This window comes from Perognathus longimembris, chromosome 23 (assembly GCF_023159225.1).
Source record: "Perognathus longimembris pacificus isolate PPM17 chromosome 23, ASM2315922v1, whole genome shotgun sequence".
In the NCBI taxonomy this organism is placed as follows: domain Eukaryota; kingdom Metazoa; phylum Chordata; class Mammalia; order Rodentia; family Heteromyidae; genus Perognathus; species Perognathus longimembris.
This window is the reverse complement of record NC_063183.1, coordinates 11,569,014-11,588,073: the sequence shown is the minus strand read 5'-3', so window position 1 is coordinate 11,588,073 and position 19,060 is coordinate 11,569,014. Positions and strand designations below refer to the sequence as shown.

Genomic DNA, 19,060 nt, shown 5'->3' with positions numbered 1-19,060 from the left:
GCGGCGCCGAGGACCGGTGGGGGTGGCACTACTGTCCAAGGCCATCATTCAAGAGATGGCAGCTCCGATTGCCCGGCCCTGCCCCTCCCAGCCCCGAGAGGCGAGGAGGGGCAGAGAGCAAGGCTTGACTCCTCAGAAGTGGGTGCCCCATGGTTTCTGGGTGGGGGCTTAGGAATGTCCACTTGGTATGCGGAGTGGACCCCAGCCCCGGCCGTCCCCCAGCCTAGCCCTGGCCCAGAGCCCATGGCTGGACGGCTCTGGTTCTGTCAGGTTGGGGATGCTGGCTTGTCACGTGTCTGAACCTCAGTCCCCAAGGTGTGCTGGGGCCCCCGGGAGGGAGGCGAGACTCGATTCTTCCGAGCCCCGGTGCTGGGCCCCCACCTATGTGAACCTGGGGGAGCAGATGGAGGGAGCCAACAGCCGCTGGAGTTCCACAGGAGCGGGGGGGGGGGGGTCTCTCTACCAGGGTTGTAAGCCCCCTTCTTTTGGAGTTTGGGGAGCAGTGGCCCCCCTACTCCTAGGCCTTGGTCACTTCAGTCCCTTCACCTGACATGACCTTGTCTGTGTGGCAAAGCAGGGGCCAACATGGCATCTCGGCTCCCTGCCCACATGACTTGGGTTTGAATCCCAGTTGTTTCTGGCTGTGTTGTCTTTGGACGGGTTACTCTACATCTCTGGGACTCGTTGTTCTCATGTGGAAAGAAGAAAGCCAAGGGGTGTCACCTCTGTGGCCCCTGTCATTTTGGACACATCTTCCTTTCTCTAGATGCCCCCCCATCGGCGGTGTGGAGACCTATGTTTGTGAGTGGAGAAATTGGAACTCAGTTTCCCCTGCCCCAAAATGACCCATGGCTGAGCTGTGCGTGTGGGAAGACTTGTCCACCAGCCAGCTCCTGCGCAAATTCACACTTCTGCCTCCTCCCCCGGAATTCACAGAAATATCCGCATTTTGTTTTAATTGTTTTTGTCTCTTTGCTTTGTCAGGATTTGAACTCAGGGACTTGCGTTGGCTCCATTGGATTTCTGGGATGGCACTCTATACCACTTGAGCCACATCTCCAGTCCTGCTTTTTTGCTGGTTAATTGGAGATAGAGTCATCTGGGCTTTTTTGGCCAGGGCTAGTTTTAAAGTCTGGTTCTCAGATCTCAACCTCCTGAATAGATAAAATGACAGGCATGAGACACGAGTGCTCAGCTAATTGTTTTGTGCTGGCCCTGGGGCTTGAACTCAGGGCCTGGATGGTGTCCCTGAGTTTTTGTTGCTCAAGGCTGGAACACAGGTCTCTCTCTGCTTGCCTGTCAGTCTCCAGGGCACCAGGGAGCTCTTGGCCCCCAGGGAGGGGAGCGAGTCCCAGCACTGGCTTCAGTGCTCGGAACATAGCTACTTGTTACAGCAGCTCTCTGAGACAAATACAGTCTAACAGGTTCCTTAGTTACCACCACAGGGGTGAGTGATAGAGGGCTCTGGGGAAAGCACGGAAGGCAGGCCGGTGTGAAATCTCCGTCCCTCTGCTCAAGGGCCTGCTGGAGAGGGAGCAGAGGAGATGCTGCCCAGGGGAAAGATGATGCCAGCCCCATGAGTCACTTTCTATTTTCTAGTAGCTCCTTAAAGAAAAGAAACAAACAGATAAGATGGGCGTGGTAGCACACACCTGAAATCCCAGCACTGGGGAGGCAGATAGGCAAGAGAATCAAGAGTCTGAGGTCAGCCTGGACTAGGCAGTGAAACCAAATCTCAGAATTAAATGAACAAATAAAACTAAACCAAAGGGGCTGGGGATATAGCCTAGTGGCAAGAGTGCCTGCCTCGGATACACGAGGCCCTAGGTTCGATTCCCCAGCACCACATATACAGAAAACGGCCAGAAGCGGTGCTGTGGCTCAAGTAGCAGAGTGCTAGCCTTGAGCGGGAAGAAGCCAGGGACAGTGCTCAGGCCCTGAGTCCAAGGCCCAGGACTGGCCAAAAAAAAAAAAAAAAAAAACTAAACCAAAGCCAGGTGCAAATGACTCATGCCTCTAATCCAGCTACTCTGGAGGCTGAGATGTGAGGATCATGGTTTGAAGCCAGCCCAGACAGGAAAATCTTTGAGGCTCTTACCGCCAATGAACCACCAAAAAAGCTGGAAGTGTTGCCGTGGCTCAAATAGTAGAGCACTAGCCTTGAGCAAAAGAAGCTCAGGGACAGCACCCAGGCCCTGAGTTCAAGTTCTAGCATCAGCACACACAAAAAAGTGAAATTAATTTTAGTATTTTAACCCAACATATCTCAAGTATTATCATTATAGCATATAATAAACATGAAAAGAAGACCATGAGTCTTCTAAAATACGGCATCCTGGGACATAAAAACCCCACAGGTTTTGAAAGCCAAGCCAGGCACACCCATAGTAGAGCATTACTGTAAGAACAGCTACTCTGGAGGTGGAAGTAGATGAATCAGAACCCAAAGTTGGGCCCTGGGCAAAAGCAAGTGACCTTGGGCTGGGAATGTGGCCTAGTGGTACAGTGCTTGCCTTGTATATATGTAGCCCTGGGTTCAATTCCTCAGTACCATGTAAATAGAAAAAGCCAGAAGGGGCACGGTGGCTCAAGTGGTAGAGTGCTAGCAAGCTACCCGGAGGGGCGTTCTGAGCCTCAGTTTCCTCATCTTGGAGGGGCTGATTTCAGTGTCTCCCTCAGGGTGTTTTATGGGGCATGAGTGGGACTTGGGCATGAGGACACCATGCAAGCAAGCGAGTGTAATCTTTTCATGGGACTAGGGCAGGGCACAAACAGCCAGCCAGCATGAGAGGTGTTAGAGAGGTGGGCAGGACCGCGGCACTTCCCTCCAGCCAGTGGCCAAATCCCATCCCCAGGCAAGAGGCTCCCGGTTTCTTCGGATGAGCCGCTTGACCATGTGTGGCACGCGACGGGCGGTCGCGGGCTGGGGCTGGTGCGCCTTGCGAGGCTCTAGGCTGCACTGAATGCCAAGTTTCTTCCTCTGAAGCCATCCCAGCCCCAAAAGTTTGTTTCATCCAAACCTGTGCGGTAAGCAGGCAAACAGGTTCCACCTGGACATGGCCTCTTCACGTCAGGGCGGGGCAGAGCAGTCCCCAGAGCTGCCAGGCAGGGAAACCTCCATGTGCCAACCCGGGCCACACGCAGGTGTGGCATGGCAGGCGCTGGCCATCGACCTGGGTGTGGTCGCTCAGGGCCCAGGAGATCAGCATCCAGTTTGCCAGTATTGGGGTCCAGGGATGGTCAACAAGCCAGTCCCTGAGGAATGGGCAAGGTGCCTGTTAGAAAACAAGTTCCTGGGCCTTGTGGAAGGCCTGGCGGGTCAGAGCCTGGGAACAGAGCCTGGGACTCTGCATCGGAACTAGTTTTCTGGGGGAGGTGGGAGGGAGAGCTTTGCACGACAGTGCACATATGAAAATACATAGATTTGCGTCGTGTAGTGTGCTGCTCCCTGCAATGCACCGTAAAGCCCATTTCTGAAGGGCTTTCTTTCTCTCCTTCTGTCCTTCCTTCCTTCCTTCCTTCCTTCCTTCCTTCCTTCCTTCCTTCCTTCCTCCCTCCCTCCCTCCCTCCCTCCCTCCCTCCCTCCCTCCCTCCCTCCCTCCCTCCCTCCCTTCTGTCCTTCTTTTCTTTCTTATTGTGCAGGTCCTGGGGCTTGAACTCAGGACCTGGGCGCTGTCCCTGGTGCTCAAGGCTGTCATTCTTACCCTCTGAGCCACAGTTTCACTTCTGGCTTTTTTCTGGTTCATGGGAGATAAAATTCTCACAACTTTTCTGGCCCAGGCTGCCTTCCAACCACGATCCTCAGCTCTCAGCCTCCTGAGTAGTTAAGATTGGAGGTGTGAGCCACCAGCGCCCAGCTTGAGTAAACATTTTTGCTGCCCCCTCCCATCACAGTAAGTGCAAACACCACATTACATGGACATAAAATCTCTTTAGAACAGTTTTCTTCTCAAAGGAATCAAGGCAGGCTGCTGGCTCACAGCAGGTGCCTGAGTTCAAAGCCCAGCCCTGCCACTTGCGGGCAATTCGCCACTGAGGAGCTTGCTGAAGCTTGGGGCCTGCATGGGCCCCAAGGAGGAGGAGAGCCTGCCCCTCATGCCACTGCAGAGGGTTCCAGAAATGTGTCACTCCAGCCTCTGCATGAATGAAAGCCAGAGGCGGCCATATCTCCAGGGTGGGCAGCAAGGAAGAGAGGAGCTCCAGATGCACCCTGTTTCTAGTTTGTGCAGCCCTGCCCCACTTCCTTTTCAAATCCTGGAGCTGGGGTTCCCAGGCTGGGGGCCCCCCAGGCCTGGAGGAGGCAGGTTTGGGAAGGGGAGAGAACAGGTTGAGTCTGGGAATCTGGCTGTGGCCTGCCCGGGAGCTCCCGGAGGGGAGGACACGTCCCGGCCTGCCCACACCCTCCCTCCTGCCCTCCCGCCCTCTCCCTTGCCAGCCTCTAGTCACCCACTTGGCGGGCCATGGGGCCCTCCGGGGGCGGGGCTGGCAGGGACTCAGGGCTGCTCTTGCCCTGCAGGTTGTGTGTGCCAGGGGCTCGGGGTCACCCTGTGTCCTCCTTGTCCCTGAGGTCACCCATGGAGTGCCCTTTAACCTTTGGGGTGCTCAGAGCTTCCTGCAGAAAAGGGGGTCGCCTGGCATGGGGGCTGGGTTTAAGGGGAGGTGGGTGGCTGCCTTCCTGCGTGGGTGTTGGGTAAAGATGTTCTTAGTGTCAACACAGGCCAATGGGCCCCCCCCTAAACTCCCTCAGCCACCCCAGGGCTGTCACATGACTGCAACCCCCAGGGTCCCAGGGACGGCAGGACGACCCCCCCCCTCCACCTCTCACCTCTTCTTCCCATTGCAAACCCACCCCTGCCAGGACCCTGAGGCAGACCCAGGCTCTCTCTCTGCAGGCCTGGGTGGGGCCTGGATGCTTCTGGATTTCTCTGTCCCCTTCCCACCCTCCGCCCAACCCACCCCTCCACAGGAAACTCCCCCCGCCCCCCGGGCCAGCAGGCATCCTGCCAACTTCTCAGCCACTGCCAGGCCTGTAGGGTGGGAAGCCAGGAGCAGGGAGAGCTGGGTGGGGTAGGGGATGGCTCCCTCCCTGTCCCCCAACTCCTCCTGCCTTCTGAGCCCCCACCATTCCTCCTCCAGGGCTATGGGATGTCACAGGCATGATGGAAGAGGCTGGTGGGGAAAAGCGGGCTGTCTGAAATCAGGGACACAGGAGACCATGAGCTAGTGCAGCCCCCCCCCCCCCAGATACCCCCAAATGAGAAGTTGTGGGCAAGGAAGAGAGAGAAAGGGTGCAGGGCAGACAGCTGAGCAGGGGAGAAGGGAGGCAGCTCCAACGTGAAGGGCTCCAGTGCACAGAAGGCACTGTGAGGCTGTGGGACCTGGGCTCTGGGGACTGAGTTCCTTTCTCTGGGCCTCCAGAACTGGAAAAGGAGGCTGCACCCTGGGAAGGGAAGGAAGGGATGGCCACCTGTCATCTTGTCAAGCAAGGCTTTCCTGAGGGGGTGGGGAGGAGCAGAGCTGGGAGCTAAGCAGGGATGGATGAGGGAGGGAGTGGCTCAAGCAAAGGCCCTGTGGTTGGACAGTGGCGCTCAGGAGGATGGAGGAGAGAGAGAGGTGTGTCAGAAGAGTTGAAGTGGGCAAGGGGGGGGTGCCCCCAAAGTGCTGAGGAGCCACGCAGAGGTTGTGTGCCATTACTAGTGTGTGGAAAGGATTTCTCACTTAGCAGGGGGTGCATGGAGCCTCAGGCCCATGCCAGGCTCTGGCAGCATCCGCTCCTCCCACGACTCCCTCCTCCAGTGGGGCCTGGGTGCAGGGGAGTGGGGGAGCCCAGGGGAAGGTCCAGCTCCATGCTAACCCCCTCCTGCTGAGTCCCTTCCTCACCCCTCCAGACAGAGTAGAGCACAGTGCACCCAGAAATCTGTTTTCTGTCTCCATTGCCAAGCAATGGGCTAGGACGACCCTCACCCCTAGCTCACAGCCGAGCAGTAGAGGGTACAGGGAGCTCAGGGGAACAGACAGCCCACATGCCCTGTGCAATCCGGGGTTGCAAGTGGGGAAGAAGCAAGGTGTCCCCAGCCCCTCCCACCCTGCAGAGGCTAGCAGGCAGAGGGAGGCCATGGAGGAGCCAGCAGGCAGTGCTCTGTGTGCTGGGTCAGGTTGACCAGAGCTGGCCAGGTGCTGCCCTAAGTGCCACTCAAGGGGTGAGGGGTCAGGGGGTGGAGCCTCAGGGTGAGCCTCATTTGCATACAACAGGGAGGGTCTGGGCCCCAGCATTCTTCATCTGAGTTCTCCATGGGCCACCACTGTCCACCCACCACTGGCCAGTGTCCTTATCACATGTGTGGTTAGATTGAGAACTCCTGGACTCCGTCCGGGAAGGTGGCTGGGACCAGAGCAGGAGTGAAGAGGAAAGTGACTTTCTCCTCCTGTGAACTTGTGAACATGGACAGACTGGAATGGGGATGGGGGGGGCTCCATCCCTCCAGGATGTCCAAGGGTGGTGGCTCCCCATCACTTCCCTCCTGGGAACACCATGCTCCCTGCCTCTCCTATTCCAGAGCACTGGGGGAGGAGTCCTTTCTCCAAAGGGGTCCTAGGATGTCCAGGCCTTGAAGGGGTTCCCATTGTGGGTAACTGTGGGCAGGGGGTGGACCTTGCACACACATCCTAGATGCCAGTTGTGTGGCAATCTCTATGACAGGGGCTTTATTTACGTATTTACTCATTTGTTTAGGTGCCAGTCCTGGGGCTTTTGTTGTTATTCTTGTTGTTTTCTCAAGGCTATAGTGCTCTACCACTGGAGCCACAATTCCACTTCCAGCTTTTTGATGGTTGATTGGAAATAAAGAGTCTCACTGACTGACTTTGATCCTCCATCTTCCAGCCTCAGAACTCAGCCTCCTGAGTAGCTGGGCCTGCAGCTCTTCTCTCTTTTCTAATGGAGATGAAACCCATGCAGTCTAAAAGTAACTGTTATCAAGTGTGTGATCCAAATGTCATGTGACTGGCTTCTAGTGGCTTTGTGGGGTATGGAAGCATTCTCAGCACCTCAAGGAGATCTGCACTATGGAACAGCTGTCCCCCCCCCACTTCCCTCCTCCAGACTCTGTGAGGGAGAGGAACTTGAACTTGAGACCAAGCAGCTTAGGTTCCAAACCATATGCATCTCACCTGCCACACTATGGTTCTGCCAGGCCTGTCTGTGGGAACAGGAAATCACACAAGCCTGAAGGCAGGAAGGCCAAGTTCAGTGTGCAGCCCACTCTCAATTTCCAGACCACCAACTGCCTGGCCACCTCTCCCAGCACACACAAGAGTCCCCACATGTGGCATGGGCTGGGCACTGGTGGGGGAGGGGAGAGCCTCTCCCATGTTCTCTTCGGGCCCCTGGGCTCCACCCTCCTGAGTGCCACCCCCGAGCCTGCCCCCAGAGGAGCGCCAGGAATGCCAAGAAGCCCCACTGGGTGGGGGGTGGGGGGGTCTTGTCTCAGGGACACAGAGAGTTCCAGCTCAGGGCACGTTCTGGGGTCATGTGATCCCAGAGAAGGGACCAGGAATGTTCTGTATGTTTCCAGAGATGAAAGGAAGGGCACCACGGCAGTCCTCAGGAATGTGGATTGTGTGCTCCAAACCTGCCTCCCTCCCTGGCCTGCATGAGGGGACACTTGTCCACAGCCATGGGGGATCATGGGAGAAAACAGCCAGGACTTTGTGTGACGCTGACATTTCTGGGCTGGGCAGAAGAATGCAGCTGCCTCCCTCCCAGCAGGAGTCACCCCAGTGGCCGGGGTGCAGGCAGTCAGAGCAATGGCAGAAGCCATCTGGGGATGGGGGACCAGGGCCAGCCCATCCTGGCCGTGTCACTGGGAAAATGAACTGTGAGTGCTCCGTGCCTCTGTTTCCCCAGCTGTGGGATGGGGTGGGTGGTACCTGTCTCATGGGGTTACCTGACTAAGAAAGGCATTTGGTATTCTGTAGACATTCCAGCCCTAATCTCTACTATTTGCCTTCCTGTCTCCTCTGAGGCTGGACGGGCATCCTCTTGGTCAATCGCTGAGGCCACAGAGGCGGCTCCAGGTCCCAGGTGCTTTTCTTCGCCACACCCTCTTTGGACTGCAAGATCTGCCTTGAGTGATGGCTTTTCAGCCAGGTGCTGAGGCTCACACCTGTCATTCTAGCTACCCAGGAGCCTGAGACCTGAGGATCACAGTTCGAAGCCAGCTCAGGCAGGAAAGCCTTTTATCTACAATTAATCATCAAAAAGCTGGAAGTGGAGTTGTGGCTCAAGTGGTAGAGCTACTGTAGTCTTGAGCAATAAAAGCTAAGGGCTTGATCAAAGTTGTGAGTCCAACCCCTATGAGTTCAACACCCAGGACTAGCACAGAAAAAAAAAAAATTGTCAAAGTGATGAAGAAAGAGGGAAGACTAAGTGTCAGGCCAGGAAAGCCTGAGTGGCGGGAAAATGAAATCAAAGCCAGCCCCGAGCTGTAGTTGACAGCAGCACATCAAAATTCACTTCCTACCTGACCAGCGCCCTGCAAGATGCTCACACTCCAGGAAGCGGAGTGAGGGGCAGGAGGGGCCTCCATGAACTCACAACGAATCTGTAAATCTACAACAGCTCACGCATAAAGAGCACAGGAAAAGCTGCTGGGGGTACACTCCTGTTATGGTTTTGTTTTATTGAGGTGGTTGGTAGACATGGAACCCAGGCCTTGATCATGCTAGGAAAATGCTGTACCCCTGAACTATGTCTCTAGGTCCTGGAGGAGGGAGGGAGTGAGAGGGAGGGAGGGAAGGAAGAGAGGAAGTGAGAGAGCGAAGGAAGGAAGGAAGGAAGGAAGGAAGGAAGGAAGGAAGGAAGGAAGGAAGGGATGGTGGGAAGGAGGGAAAGGAGGGAGGGAGAGAGGGAGGGAAGGAAGGATGAAGGGAAGAAAGGAAGGATGGGAAGGAAGAAAGCGGAAAAGGAAGGAGGGATGGAAGAAGGAAAGGAGAAGAAGGGAGGGAAGGAAGGGAAGAAGGATTGAGGGAAGGAAGGAGGGAGAGAAGGAAGGATGGAGGGAAGGATGGCGGGGAGGAAGGATGGAGGGAGGGAGGATGGAAGGAAGGAAGGATGGAGGGAGGAAGGATGGAGGGAAGGAGGGAGGGCAGGAAGGAACGGAGGGAGGGAGGGCAGAGGGCAGGCGGGCTGGCTCCCCTCGCCGCGCCTCCTCCCAGGGCCTCCCCCAAAGCCAGCCGCCCCAAAGAGTGAGCTCAGGGACGCGACGTGGGCACACTTATTTTGGCTTTTTATATATTTTCTCAAGATGGGAGGAAACGCTGCGCGTCGCACCGGTGCGTTCCCACCTGTGCCTTCAGCAGACCCGCGATGCGCAGGCGCCCGGGCCGTGGCAGGCGCAGGGGGCGGAGCCGGCGCCGTAGTGGGCGGAGCCCGCGCCGCAGGGGACGGCGCCGCACGAGACGACGGTCCCTGAGCAGACGGCGGGGCAGGTGTAGCCCACCAGGCGCGGCGTGCTGGGGAAGGTCTTGCGCATGCCCATGCACTTCTCCTTGTCGATGCACAGCGTGTTGGCCTTGATGGCCAGCTCGTGCTCCAGCCGGGACCTGGTCATGGCCAGCAGCTGCATGGTGTCCTGCGCCTCCCGCAGCCTCAGCCGCAGGGTCTGCAGGGTGTCGTCGATGGTGAACACCTCGTTCACCAGCCTGGGGCGGGGTACACAGGAGAAGCCGGGCTGAGCCACAGCCAGCGGGGTGGGCCGGCGGGGGGCCCGGGGGGGGGGGGAGGACCCGGGCCCTGGACAGGCACAGGCGCTGCCGGGCTCACCCAGGGTGGTGTGACGAGGAGGCTTGTGGTTCCCCAGCTAACTCAACCGAGAACCTAACAGGGGGTCGGGCACTCCCAGGTCTGTACCCCCCAAGACCTGAGAACGTGGCCAGTACAAATGTGCAGTGGAGAAATGCGTGAACAAACGCGCCCAAGGAATTCTTTTCTGTGTATTTTGTGTCCTCTCCCCGCTCTTCTCATCTCCTAGGCCAGTGCTCCACCCCTCAACTACAGCCTCGGGTCTTTGGGTGGGGTGTGTGTGGTAGAGCAGGCCTGTAATCCCAACTCCAGCCCAGGAGAGTCTATTAGGAAAACGAGGGTGCTGGCCTTGCCCTGAGTTCAATCCTCAGCACCAGGGACGTTAGAAAGGAAGCCAGGGGCCGGTGCCTCTCGCCTGTGATCCCAGCTACTCAGGAGGCTGAGATCTGAAGATGGAGATTCAGAGAAGTCCAGGAGACTCCTGTCTCCAATTAACCAGCCAAAAGGCAGAAATGGAGTTGCGGTTCAAGGGGGTACAGCTCCATCTTGAGTGGATAAGCTAAGGGGCAGTGTTAAGCCTTGGGGGTGGGAATGGGGGCAAAAGTAAGGGGCTTAATTGGGGGTCCATTTTCTACACATAAGGGCCTGTAGGTATTCCTGAGATCCCACCCCCTTCCCTCCCCAGGCTCCCGAGGGATTCCCCCCCCCCCCACACCCTGGGAAACTGGGAAACTCACTTAAACTGCGCCATGTCCCTGCACAGCTCCACGTTGGGGCGCCGGTTCCGGCACTCCAGCCTCGTCTGGGCCACCTTCAGCGGGCACTCTTTGGCCATGATGGCTCTCTCCAACAGCATGATGGTGTTCTCCGTCTGGAAGATCTCCTGTAGCGTCTGTGGAGACATGGGCGGTCACTCCATGCCCTCCCGTGCAGCCTGGAGCAGGGCTCTGGTCAGCCTGGTACCATAGTCCCCCTTCCCCAGCCTTCAGCACCTGCAGAGTGCTGCTCCCCCCCACCCCAGGCAGGGACCCAGACAGGTATAAGGAAGGGAGGGTTGGGGAGGGGAGGGAGGGTAAAGGAGAGGATGGGGAGGGAAAGGGAAAGGGAAAGGAAGGAAAGAGAAAGGGAAAGGGAAAAGGAGAGGGAAAGGGAAAGGGAAAGGAAGGGAGGACAGGGAAAGGCAGAGATGGGAAGAAAATATTCGGGGGGGGGGGGTGTACGCGCACAGTCCCAGGGCTTGAACTCAGAGCCTGGGTGCTATCTCTGAGAGCTTTTGTGCTCAAGGCTAGCTCTCCACCACTTGAACTGCAGCTCCACTTCCAGCTTTTTGGTGTTCCATTGGAAATAAGAGTCTCATGGACTTTCCTGCCCCGGCTGACTTTACACTGTGATCCTCACATCCCAGCCTCCTGAGTAGCTAGGATGACAGGCGTGAGCCATCGGCACCCAGCGACATCCTAACTTTTAACATTTCTCCCTAGAAGTCTTATTTTTTCTGATGAAATGCCACCCTTGCGCCCTGTGGTTGTTACACATCTGGACCCCAGGCCAGGGGCAAGAGGAGGACAGCTGGGGACAGACAGCCCAGAATGGACTCCATCTTCATGAGGCCTCACAGGTGTGAGCTCAGTAGAAACACATTATAATTCACCTGCAAGGGAGGGGAGCGGTGGCCAGCAAGCCCAAAGCCCCAAGTTCAGACCCCAGTCCTGCCAAAAAAACAATAATAACACCAAAATAGATTATCTGATAGCTGGGAGGTAGAGATTAGAGAATCATGGTTCAAGCCCAGCTCAGGCATAAAAGCTCCCTAGAATCCATCTCACCCAATGGTCAGCCCCTCCCCTGGCTGGTCCAGACAGGCCGCGTGCTGGCTAAGCACTGTCCCCTAAGCACGAATCACTAACCTCGTGTGAGGCCACCCTGAGGATCTCGTCCTGAAGCTGCCCCTTGGGAATGGGGGAAAGGGGCACGTGGGATGGGGGAGCCCCCAGGTGCCTCCTCTTCTACAGGTGGCAAATGAACACTTCTTTGTACAATTCTTCCCCTGTTTGTTTGGCTTGGGCAGGCCTTAGTGCTCACCCTGTGGTCCAGCTGTGCCCACTCGGGAAGCCTTGTGGCCTGGGGTATGAGAGGAGGCCATTGCTCAGGGATTACAGATGTGACTACTGGTACCCTGTGGCCCACCCACATCCAGGCCTGGTGACCCACGGCAGCTCCCATGTGCTCTTCTCCCGCCCATGATGCAGAGACCAGCTGCCTGTCTCTGCTCTTGCACCCCTCATCCCTCTGCTCAAGGTGTGGCCAGCCTCCCGGGGACCTGGCTTCAAGGACTCCTGACTCCCAGAGTCCCTGAGGCCAGGAGATGGGCAGACAGCCATTCATCATGCATTCACACACTCACTCATTCACAGCTTCTGCAATTGTCCACGCATGCTCACTGAGTCTCTAGCACCAAGCACTAGTTCTAGGCAGTTGACTCCGCAGGGGACAGGACAATGGGACAGCTGGACAGCCCTGCCCTCCTGCAGTTCACTTGTCCCTCCCTGCCCTGCCCACAGGGCACCTAGCTTGATAGGGAGGGACAGGTACTCTAAGAAGTTCAAGTCCCTTTGCCTCTGGTTGGAGTCATTCATTAGGCACCTATGGTATGGGACCCACGGGTGGGGCCTCTGCCACCCAGCAGGGCCCACTTCTGCCTGGAATTCCCATGTGTGCACACGCCACACCTCTACGATCACCGAGTGTTTGCTCTGGGATTTCACATTCATAGCAGACCAAGTCTATACAGAAGGTTCTAGAAACACTCCCTTATCACAGATGAGGACGATGAGAGTGTGACCATGGCAGTTCCTCTTCACACCTGCTGAACATGGTCCAGGGAGAGCCCAGCACAGAGCCAGCCTTCCACCACCACTCCGGGGGTGCCTAACCCTCTTTCTACCCCCTGCAAGCAGCCGTGGGATCCAGAGACTTCTGCAGGCCCCAGGCTCCCACTGCGCTTCAGTCCCTTGCTCTGTTTTCCCTTCTGGCTGTGCTTTGTACTCAAATGCTGTTGGTTTTCCATTTATTCATCCAAGTGACATAAAGTCTGTCTTCTAGATGGGTGCAGTAGCTCACACCTGTCATCCTAGCTACTCAGGAGGCTGAGATCTGAGAATCACAGTTCAAAGCCAGCCTGGACAGGAAAGTGCATGAGACTCTTATCTCCACAAAGCTGGAAGTGGCGCTGTGGCTTAAAGTGGTAGAGCAGGAGCCTTGAGCATGAAAGCTCAGAGACAGCGCCCAGGCCCTGAGTTCAAGCCCCACAACCAACAGGAACAAAATAAATAACTAAATAAATGTATTAACTTGAGTAAGTCCTTTTAAAGCAGGACTCACAGAAATGAAGGCTCCAGGTAGCGCATGGGCTGGGGAGGTGGCCCAGAGTGAGTTTGGGAGCTGTGTGTCTAGGTGACAAATAATGTAGGTGAGGAAGGCAGCTGGGGGGGGGGGGGGGGGACTGGGAGGCGGGAAGGGGAGGGAGGCGAAGGCACAGGGGTCACGAGGAAGCCTCCACACCCACCCCTTCCCAGCCCCAGCCTGGGCTCCACCTTGCTTCTCCACTTTCCACACTCCTTCCCCCTTACTCGCTGCACGTCCTGGCTTTCCCAAACACAGTTCACGCCCCAGACCAATGCACCAGGCCCACAAGGGTGTGCACTTCCCCAGGATTCTCTACCCCTGGGACCCCAGCAGGCACAGCGCTGGTCCTGTTTGTCTCCACCTGGCCCAGGGGTGCACTCCTGGAATCCCAGATTCTCAAGGTGGTGGAGACAGGGCAACCCCCAAGTTCAAAGCCAGTCCAGCTGAAGGTGTGGAGAGCCTATCTCTGAAACAAAAATACAAACCAAAGGGCTGTGGGTGTGTGGCTCAAGTAGCCGAGCACAGGTGGGAGCCCTGGGTTCAGCCCCCTTCCAGGACCACAAAGAGAGAAAGAAAGCCTCAGCCCCTGCACCCAGGGGACCCAGCCCCTGCCACACACCTCGTCCCGAAAGCTGGAGCACTGATGGTTTTTCGGAGGAAGGGGGCAAGCCAACACACCAAGACCCAATTGGGGACCCGCATGTCCCCAAGAGTGCCCACTGAGTGGACACTAAGAAATCGCTACCCTGGAGCACCAAGAAACACGGGTGATATCAGTGCAGAATCACTTAGGGAGGGTGAGTCACTGGGGTGCCTGGGCAGGAGCCTCTGTCTGGAGCCAGTTGTGCCCTCTGTCTGGGAAGCTCCTTCAGAGATACCCACGGGGCTCATCACCTACCTCCTTCACCTTATGGCTAAAATGAAAGGAAGGCTTGAAAACCTGAGCTGGCTATGTGAACTCTTAGTGGTAGAGCTGGTAACATGGGTGTGTGTGCGCGCACACACACATATACACATTTGCAGTCACAATCAGTAATTCCGAGGGTTTGTGTCTCTCCCACAAACACGTCACAAATCCCTGCACAAAACCTGCCTTCCAGACAGGCAGGGCCCACCTCTCCACAAGGCACCACCAGGCTCCTACCCCACACTCCTGCAGAGGAACAGGAAATCTTACTGTCCCCAGGAAAGGGAGGTGCAGAGGATACCAAGAGTAGCTCAGCCTGGCAGGCTGGAGGCTGGTCAGGGCGGCTGGGGATTGGCCCAGGGGGTCACCCTATGGGCGGGGCCAGCACCAAGGTCTGGCCAACCACCCTGCCTTCCTGGCTGCCTTCCCTGGCCCTGGCTGGGAACTCCACTGGAACTGGGTGGGGTGAGAGCCAGGCTCACCTCACTCCCCTCCCAGGTGGTCGCGGCTCCGGGCACCCAGGCATCGGGCTGGGAAGGGCTGGTGCTCACAAGGCTAGTGACAGTGACAGGCCATCTCCCCAGCCCTCTGCAGCCATCCAGCTGAAAGTGCTTTTTTTTTCTGCTTTGTTTTTTTTTCTTTATTGTCAAAGTGATATACAGAGGGGTTATAGTTTCATACAGAAGGCAGAGTACATTTCTAATCCAACTTGTTACCTCCTCCCTCATCTTTCTCCCAACTTTCCCCTTCCCCATTTCCCTTCCCCCTGCTTTTTTCTTTTTTAGGTTTATGAAGAAGAATGGGGATAACCATATGTCATCGATGTTTATGGATTGATCAGCTCAATTTTTCCAAAGTTAAAAGGATTGAAGAAACAAAACAAAAGAAAGAAAGAAAGAAAGTGACTGATGCCTGTCGAAATACTAACTAGTTCTTTGATTTAGCAGGATCGAAAGCATATATTTAGAAATACCCTGTCAAGAATACCAGGCAGAGAAAAGGACAAGGAGTCATTAGCCAACAATTGCATTACTATAAAACGTCACACGATATTTATAGATTTCTGAACTGGTATTAGACCTTGGTGAGCCGTGGAGAATCCAGGCTATAAGAACTGAAACTCAGGGTGGGGGGGTGAGGGTGGGGGGGAATGTGGCTTAGCGGTAGAGTGCTTGCCTAGCATACATGAAGCCCTGGGTTTGATTCCTCAGCACCACATAAACAGAAAAAGCCATAAGTGGCGCTGTGGCTCAAGTGGTAGAGCACTAGCCTTGAGCAGAAAGGCTCAGGGACAGCGTCCAGGCCCTGAGTTCAAGCCCAGGACTGGCCAACAAAGAAAGAAAGAAATGAAATGCAAGTAAATAACTCCTCAGCTCAGGGCCAGCACTCTGCCTTCTAAACCCTGAGCACCTCCTGGTTGAGGGGTGTGCCATCTACAATGCTGTCCTTTTTCTGATCTCTGCCCTGGTTCTTCCCACCTCCAAAGAGGAGCCTCAAGCACATTGTATAGGTCCTAGCTTCCTTGTGCCCTCCAGCAGGAGCTGGAGAAGAAGCTATTAAGCTGCCCCCAATTGGGGGGGGGGTGTGGTGGCGGGGAGGTCACCCTGACATTTCCACTGTGTGTTTAACGTCCTTGGATCTCAACCACCTTTCTATTTCTCCTTTCCCTCCCAAGCAACCCTCCCTACTGCTCCCCCCCCATTTACGTTCCTGCTAATAGCAACACAGCTCCACAGTGTGACGTGCCCCCCCAAGTACTGAAAACACGAGAGAGAGAGAGAGAGAGAGAGAGAGAGAGAGAGAGAGAGAGAGAGAGCACCCAAGGCCAGCCCTGGGCAAAAGCGTCAGAAACTATCTAAAAAATAATTAAAGCAAAAAGGACTAGGGCTGTGGCTACAGTGGGGTGATAGTAAGCCCTCCTTTATAGGAGGAAAAGGCTCATTAGCCAAGTAAAACTCTCAGAACTATGGGTTGCACTGATGAATGCTCGCATACACACACGCACACACCTCCCTTTGGCAGTACTGGGATTTGAACTCAGGGCCTCATACCTGCTAGGCAGGCACTCTAGCACTTGAACCATGCTCCCAGCCCAAGACTAACAGCCCTTTTCTTCTTTGTAGAAATTTCTATTTATAGCATAAAGGGGGATTCTCCACCTCCCCACCCCTCATCAGGGGTGTTAGGGTGTCTGGCTGTGTATAGAAAAAGGAAGGCACTGGTCAGGTGGCCTTAGACAAAACCAGCCTTGCCTACTTGCTTGCTCATCAGAAGAGTGCTGCTCCTGGCTGGGGTTGCTGAAGGGATTGCTCTGTTCCTGGCAGGGCATCTGCCCCATGTAAAACTATGTGCCTGCGTCTCGTCTTGTGACAGCAGAGAAGGCATCCAAGGCCAGGAAGAGAGTTTGGATGTGGCGGGAGGAATGGATTGAGCATTCCCAGCCTGCTCTCGGCTGCTCCAGGCTTTCTGCAGCCGTGCACTTTTTTTTTTTTTTTTTTTGTTCTCCAAACTCCATGGAGCCAGAGGTTTCCAAGGAGACCCATGCCTGGCTCAGGGCAGATGCCAGCGAGCGGAAGAGAGGCCAGACAGCATGGAATCCCTTTTTTTTTTCTTCTTTTTTTTTTTTTTCCTAGAGAAATCTTCTGGTAGAAAATTGAAGAGTCATAGGGACTTTTCTGGCTTTAAACTGCAATCCTCCTATCTCAACCTCCTGAATAGCTAGGATGGCAGAGGTGAGCCACTGGCTCCCAACAGATGGAAGCTTTTTACCATCGCTCACTCAACACGTGGTGTCTGGGGGCAGTCTCGTGTGTACAGAGCAGGCAGCAGCTGCCCTTCCAGGACCCGGCCCGGTCCTGGTTGAAGAGCCAGCCGACAGTAGCTTGGCCGCCCACCCCAGCGCTGGAAGAGATCCGGCTGCTTGCAAAGCACAAACACATTTCCCACTGCACAATGGGTTCCAGACCTCCTTGGCCAAACAGAAGGGCAGGCGGGCAGATAGCACAGGGCGGGAGGTGGGGGGAACCTCGATCACTGGCTGGGCCTCCACCACCAGACACTGCCCTGCTGTGCCTCCCTGCCCAGGCCTCCTAGGAAAGGGGGCCGTGTTTGCTGATACTACACGACTGTTTAAAAGACTCCAAAGAAAATTCAGCATCCAAGGCATCCTTTCAAGGGTGACATGCGAAGCCCCTCTGGGGTCTGTGTCAACTCTTCCCTGTATCTCCTCAGAGACACAAAGCAAAGTGTGCTAACACACACAGGCATGCCAGAGCAGGATGTGTGAAGGGGCTGTAATCGGGATGCTGGGGACTGAGGTTAACTGGAGGGCAAAGCCTCCAGTCCAAGGAGAGGAGAGGAGGACTCCTACCCATTTTTTCCCTGTAGACTTTTTTATGCAAAAGCTCCTTTTGTTGGTGGTAGTGGTTATGGGGCTCGAACTCAGGGCCTGGGCACTGTCTTTGAGCTTTTCTGCTTAAGGCCAGCACTCAACCACTTTGAGCCACAACACTACTTCCAGTGTTCTGCAGCTCATTGGAGATAAGATTCCCATGGACTTTCCTGACCAGGCTGGCTTTGAACCACAGTCCTTAGTTCTCTGTCTCCTGAGTAGCTAGGATGACAAGTGTGAGCCACCAGCACCTGGCTTCCATTTTTACTTTTTATTTGTTGGAGGCAGTACTTGGATTTGAACGTAGAGCCTTGAGTTTTCTCAGCTTGCTTGCTCCTCTGAATGCCTCTGGACCCTGTCCATCTGCTCTTGCAGGCAACAACCTGCCTGTCTGCTTCCACCATGGAGGGTCCCCCCCGGAACCTCTCCCTCATTCACCCCACTTCTTCCCTCCTAATATGATCACACCTTGCCATGCTTGAGTAAGTTACTCTGCTTCCTGCATACCCTGGCTGATGTAGGTGGATGCAGGCTGCCCTAGCACCCATCAAACCTGCTAAATCTCCCCCCAAACACCCAAGCAGTGGGGCTGATGTTTTCAAAGAGAGACTCATAGTCACCCCTAAGTCCCTCTCACTGGGAAGACGGACTTCTGAGGGCAGGTAGCCAGGCAACCATGGTTTGCTCCCTTTCCTCCCGGCGGGCAGCATGGCTTCCTGCAGCCAGGATGCAGGCTGCCCCTGTGCTGAGCAAAGTCTATGCAGAGGAGGATCCCGGCGCCACCCTGAGGTGCACCCCCACAAGACAGCATCCTAGAGGTGCATTGCCATGGGAACAGGAAGAGGCAGTGGGCAAATCCAACCATCCTAGACACCTCACATTTGGCCACACCTGCCCTTCACTGAAAGTCTTGGAAAGTCAAAGGCACATTTCCAAGTGGGGATGACCACTCAGGGCCATGCTGTTTGGGGGGGGGGCTCCCCAGCATGCTCAGGCCCTAAGCGGGAGGACACTGGAAGCCATGATAGCCTGTGGGGTGCTGTGGCCCCACACCGAGCTCTGCGTCCGTGAGCAAGGGAGGCAGACAGCCCCTGCTGCTGGCTACAGATGCCCGGGACACATGGACTGACCACGGCGATGCCCAGCACTGACCTTTGCCAGCTGGGTCTGCAGTTTGTTCTTCACGTCTGTCTCCTCGGAGATGCGGGAGTTGAAGGCGAGGTTGGTGTCGGTGAACTGCTTCCACATCTGATCGGACAGGTTCTCGAACAAGTGCTCGGCCTCCTCACGCAGCCGGATGGAGTTGGCCCGCATGTTCTGAGAGTGTTTGATGTTGTTGTTGCTGAACTTGGTCCAGGTCTCAGGCACTGAGACCCTGCAAAAGGGCAAGGGCAAGGTGAAGTTGTGAAGTTCAAGGGCAAAGTGAAGGTTGTGCGGCACTGTGGGGGATCCCGTTGCCCTAGGGGACACCTATGGCCATGGCTGCCACCCACTGGGTGCCAGTACCTCCCCACACCTAGCTGGGACAGCCGCGAATGTCTCCCCTGGGGTGGAG

The 19,060-nt window shown here is 55.8% G+C and overlaps 1 protein-coding gene across 1 annotated transcript in view; it reads right to left on the bottom strand.

Annotated features, from left to right (window-relative positions):
* Window positions 1-19,060, bottom strand: part of Tekt5 (tektin 5) — a 45,368-nt gene that overhangs the window by 14,270 nt on the left and 12,038 nt on the right. The window contains exons 5-7 of the mRNA XM_048333083.1: window positions 18,658-18,880; window positions 10,540-10,694; window positions 9,363-9,702 (exon numbers count right to left, since the gene is read on the bottom strand). Coding sequence (XP_048189040.1) covers window positions 9,363-9,702; window positions 10,540-10,694; window positions 18,658-18,880 — 718 coding nt within the window. The remainder of the gene's footprint in view (window positions 1-9,362; window positions 9,703-10,539; window positions 10,695-18,657; window positions 18,881-19,060) is intronic.